The following is a 5,196-nucleotide window of genomic DNA, read 5'->3' as shown; positions in this document are numbered from 1 at the left end:
GTGATAGGCATTTATTATATAAAACTTGTAAGTACAGAAAAGTATAAACAAAAAAAAATCGTTCATAAATCTATCACCTGACGGATAAGCACAGTAACCATCTGGGATATTCCCTTCAAATTGTTTTTCTATAAATGTCTTGTTTTTGCATTTTCTTTCCTTATTTATTTATTTATTTATTTATTTTTAGTATTTATTTGTTTATTTGAGAGTGAGAGCTCGAACATACGAGGGCAGAGAGGGGCAGAGGGAGAGAGAGAATCTCAAGCAGACTCCTCACTGACAGTGGAGCCCGACATGGGACTTGATCCCATGACCCTGAGATCAGGACTTGAGCTGAAATCAAGAGTTGGACCAACCAACTGAGCCACACAGGCGCCCCTATGTTTTTGCATTTTCATTACAAAATTAGATTCATACTTATTTACAAATTAGTAACTAGCTTTCGTTCCTAGGTAATGTTATATTGTAGACATTTTTCAAAGTCATTGCATAGGTTTTGAGAACATGGTTTTTAGCACCATTCATTCATTCAAATGAATATTTACTGAGGCCCCACCACTTGCTGGCACGATGGCCACTGGGAGCTTAGTGGTGCCTCAAAGTCCTTGAACAAGACTTTCAGCTAAGTCAGCTCTTGGGTTTTGGAGGTTCCTACCCTTCCTCCAGGAGCAGTGTCTCACTCCCTTTTTTGGGTGCACTCACAAAATTTTGTCTGTATCTCTATTTGAATACTTCTCACATATCGTGTTATTTTCCGGGCTGTCAGAGCTCTGTTGGGAGCCATACCTATCCTCCCCCCACCATTTCCTTCAGGACTCGCCCAGGACCCAGAAACCGGTAATAGTTCAGAAAAGTGATTGCAGGGATGCCTGGGTGGCTCAATTGTTAAGCGTCTGCCTTCAGCTCAGGTCATGATCCCAGGGTCCTTGGATCAAGTCCTGCATGGGGCTCCTTCCTTGTAGGGAAGCCTGCATCTCCCTCTCCCACTCTCCCTGCTTGTGTTCCCTTTCTTGCTGCATCTCTCTCTCTCTCTCTCTCTCTCTGTCAAATACATAAATAAAATCTTAGGGGAAAAAATGTGATTGCATGTGTCCATTGAGAGGAGGTGGAGCAGATGGCTTTGGAGTTCATGACAGTATTTTCTAAACCTGAAATCGGGGTGCTTGGTTTGGCAAATCGGAAACAACAGTTGCGGTGTGTCTAAGGGACTCTGGGAACTTGCCCCTGTTGCTGGGGCTAAGGTCCATCCAAATAGCTCCCGGTGACAGCTGTGAAAAGGCACTCCGCCCCATGGTGCCCTGCTTGGCTGGTGAGGGCTGCACTTTCATCCCTGCTCAGCCTGTCCCCAAACCAACCACAGGTGGCACAAACCATGGTGGCTGCGTGAACCCATGGCCACCATTCTGTCCCTTCATCCCCCTCTCCTCCACTCCCATTTGGGAACAGACACACCCAGGCTGTTTCCAGATCCCTGCACCCCAGGTCTGGCAAGGGGTAGTCACACTACCCCCCTTCCCAAGGACCTCTCCTATTGTAGGTCAACCTGTCCCTCAGCCACTGAGCCCCTCTGAGTCAACAACTTCCTCTTTTTGTAAATTTCCTCACCGTCCTGGGGAAGTACCAACCGCCTCTGGTGCACGTGGGCCCCCAGGCTCTGGCTAGGGGTGGGGTCTTGTCCCTCTGCCCCCCTCCGTTGCATCCCACCCCAGAGCCTTATGGGGAGTTCCTGGTTCTGGGGGCCTGCCAGTCTCACCAATTGCCCTTGGAGAAGGGAAGGAGCTCGCCCCCTCCCTGGGGAAGACGAGATACAAACACAGTACCTGGGTAACAGCAAACTTCCTGCCTTCAGCCCTCCTCTCCCCCTTCCTGGAGAGCAAGCAGGCAGGGGCAGGGGAGGCTGAGGACAGACGGCGCCTGAGCCGAAAAACCACACTTGGGTCACACAGGCAGACTTTCTCTCAGGCCCCACAGTCTTTATTGGGCTGCAGACAAGTAAATCTGCTACCTCCACCCAACCTGAGCAAAGACGAGGCCCGATATTCTTAGTGGTTCCTCAGGGTGGCCCCTCGGACAGCCCGTCCTGCGCTCCTCCCCACCCCTCCTCACACCGCTGTACTCACCCCCACAACTTCACACACAGAGCCAAGGCCTGGCCTCTTGCACACCAACTGCACCCATGTCTGGACCCACGCAGGTGCCGGGGTTTCTGAGAACTTGACCTGCCCGGAAACCCTTCTCACCCTTGCCCTTGGGAGAAGTAGCAGCGGCCGCCTCTGGCCGCCTCCGTCCGCAGGTGGAGGGAGGGTGGCAGCGTGGGCCAAGGGCACGCCTGGGAGCACAGCTGGGTGACTCCAGCCCCCCCCCCCCCCACAGAGCACCGCACGCAGTTAAAGGAGGGCGCTGGCCTGACCCAGCAGGACTGTCCTAATCTATGGGGCCGAAAAGTACTTTTCAGAGTGATCCGAGGTGGGAGTTTGCTTCCACCCTCCTTCCTACACTCTGGGGTCCCTGGGGAGTCCTCCGAGAGATCATCAATCTCAGAAGTTCATTACTGTGGAGACTCAGCAGGACTAAACATGGGGAGGGTGGTGGGGAGAAGTCAGAGTGGATGAGGAAGGGTGATGGATTCAGTCTGGAAGCGTCCCGTGGGTATAGGGCCCTGGGCACCCGAGGTGGGCGCCGGCAGGAAGACCCCGCGGTTCAGAAGCTGGATGGGGTTCAGATGAACATGCTGGTGACAAGGCGACTGGAAGAAGATGGAAGGTGGGAACTGGCCTCTGCTCTTGGTCCTCACAAGCACTGAGGGACCTCGGCCTCCCCGGCTCCCTGGCACTTCGCAGCCTCATCATCCTTGCTGCCCACCAGCGGCTCCTCCTCCCCCTGCAGGAGCGGGGCTGAGCCGGCCTTCAGCTCCCCCAGCTCCAGGCAGCCCTGCTGAGACTTGTGCCTGTCTAAGAACGTGGTGAGGGTGGGCTGCCGGCCAGCCCCGTCCCCCACAGATGCCCCAGGGCCTTTCTCGCCCCCAGAGCCTTCCGTGGGGCCCACCATCAGGGCCTCCTCGTCGGGCACCGGGGCCGGCCCAGCCCAGGCATCCACCACCCCGTTGCGCTTGCCACCCCCACTTAGCGTCAGGGCTCCCGTCCTCCTCTTCTGCCGCTGGCGCCACAGCAGGAGTAGGGCCACGAGGACAAGGACCACCAGCAGGGCCACCAGCACAGCCACCAGCAGGGTGTCCTTTGTCCCCTGATCTGTGTCTTTGAGGGACGCTGACGTAGTCACAGCGAGTATTTTTACCGTGGAGATGGGGGAGCTATGGGTCCCCTTGGGGATCCGGGGAGAGCTGGTTGCCATGGTGACAGGGGGTCCACTGGCTCCATCAGAGGGCTCCAGGGCGCCGGTTGCCATGGTGACGGGGGGTCCACTGGCTCCGTCAGAGGGCTCCAAAGTGCCAGTTGCCATGGTGACAGGGGGTCCACTGGCTCCGTCAGAGGTCTCCAGAGAGCCGGTTGCCATGGTGACAGGGGGTCCACCGGTTACATCAAAGGTCTCCAGAGTGCCAGTTGCCATGGTGACAGGGGGTCCACCGGCTCCGTCAGAGGTCTCCAGAGGGCCAGGTGTCACGGTTCCATCTATCACAACGTGGAGTGCCAGAGAGTTTCTTGGTGTTTCAGCAGGGTTACCGGTCGCATTAATTTCTGGGCTTGTTGACTCCTGGGTGGAAACTTTCCAGAAGACTGCTGGGTCGGATGCGTGGAGGTCACTGGTGGCAGCAGTGGACGCCTCAGGAAAGGTCACCTCGTTGGTTGTACGGAGGTCTGAGGAAGGTGGGGAGACCTGGTGCGTGGTGCTGTTGCCCTCCTCAGGGACCTTTGTTGTCACAGTGTTGGGGGTCGCTAAGTTGAGGTTCTCAGCCTCAGAGAACGTGGAGGCCAGAGAAACAGAGGCCCCTCCCGGTACAGGCTTCTCTGAAGTGGCTGTGATGTCCTCAGGCTCTGGAATCACCTCTTGAGTCCAGACACCCCCAAGGAGGAGGAGAAACAGGGTCACCCTCATGGCAGCAGGCATGGGCAGGAGGGGGGACTGACGGTGGGCAAGCTGGAGAAATACACACATAGAAAGAGCTGAGGGGGAGAACCTGGCCAGGCCCTCCCCTTCTGCCCACTTCCCTGCTAACTGCCAGGCCTAACTTGTGGTTTAACGGCTTTTTCCACCCTTGCTTTTACCATTATCAGAAAGAACAAGGGGACAGACGCTGGCGGATCTGCCATCCCCTCAGACCCACAGGCCCCCTCAGGCCTGGGCTGCTTGTGCTCCAGCCATGGCCACCCCTCCCGCCCCTTCCCCAACCCTATTTGGCCCCAATGGCTCCTGGTCCTCTCTTCCCATCATCTACAAGGGTCTTTCCAAGCCGTAGCATATTCCCAGGTCCGCAAAGGCCCCTGGCCCCCAGGTCGTACCCCTTACCAGCTCACTCGGTGAGGGCACAAGGTTGGGCCCAGGCCAGCTCCAACTCCTCCTGAAGCGGGAGCAGGACTGGGCAGATGGGCCCCAGGGGGAAAGGAAGTGGCCCTGGCTCCACCCACCCCACCCCAGCATCCTGCCCCACCCACAGTGCTCCCACAGCTGCCGTGATGATGGCTCCATCACTTGCTCTTTCTAGGTCTGAGACGGTGCAGGGGAAGGGTGCTCTGGGGTCTCAGCCGAGGCAAGAGGGGTTTGTGGCGGGTGGAACTGGAACGGGTACTTAGCCGGGAATTGGGATGGCCAGGGGTGAAGCAGGATAGGGATGAGGGTCAGAGCTGGGGTGATGCGGAGGCATTCTTGACAACAACGGGGTGCAGAGGAGGAGATGGGAGGGGAGGGTGGTTTCCTTTGCATCTGTGGTCCCCAAGCTGTTAGGCCCAAAGCCAGGGCAGCACCAGTTTCCTGCCCCGAGAGTTCCTAGGAAGTATCAAGGCAAAGAGAGGCCTTCCTTGCCTCTGGCTGGGGGGCAGCGGAAGCCTTCATAGACTGGCAATCCCTGGTGGGCTCAGGAAGCTGGGGGGGGGGTGTCACCACCATGGCCCCCAGTCTGTGGGGTGCTTAACTAGACCAAGGTGGTTACTAAGCTCTCATTAGGTTACAATTTTATTTTTATGGAAGACTAATAAAGATATAGGACTCTATATGGAAAACAGTCTGGAAAAATATCTA

The 5,196-nt window shown here is 56.4% G+C and overlaps 1 protein-coding gene across 1 annotated transcript; it reads right to left on the bottom strand.

The window, feature by feature from the left end:
• On the bottom strand, nucleotides 1-4,513 carry SPN (sialophorin). The gene is made up of 2 exons (XM_080830943.1): nucleotides 4,468-4,513; nucleotides 1-4,098 (listed from the first exon to the last, which is right to left on the bottom strand). The coding sequence occupies exon 2, from the start codon at nucleotides 4,066-4,068 to the stop codon at nucleotides 2,794-2,796; it is 1,275 nt and encodes a 424-aa protein (XP_080687069.1). The 5' UTR covers nucleotides 4,069-4,098; nucleotides 4,468-4,513; the 3' UTR covers nucleotides 1-2,793.
• Between the last annotated feature and the right edge of the window lie 683 nt (nucleotides 4,514-5,196).

This window comes from Martes martes (genome assembly GCF_963455335.1).
Source record: "Martes martes genome assembly, chromosome: 18".
NCBI lineage: Eukaryota > Metazoa > Chordata > Mammalia > Carnivora > Mustelidae > Martes > Martes martes.
This window is presented reverse-complemented; position numbering and strand designations above follow the sequence as displayed.

What these genes read in the sequence shown, in the direction of transcription:
- SPN (XM_080830943.1), bottom strand. Translation starts at nt 4,068, where the DNA reads ATGCCTGCTGCCATGAGGGTGACCCTGTTTCTCCTCCTCCTTGGGGGT.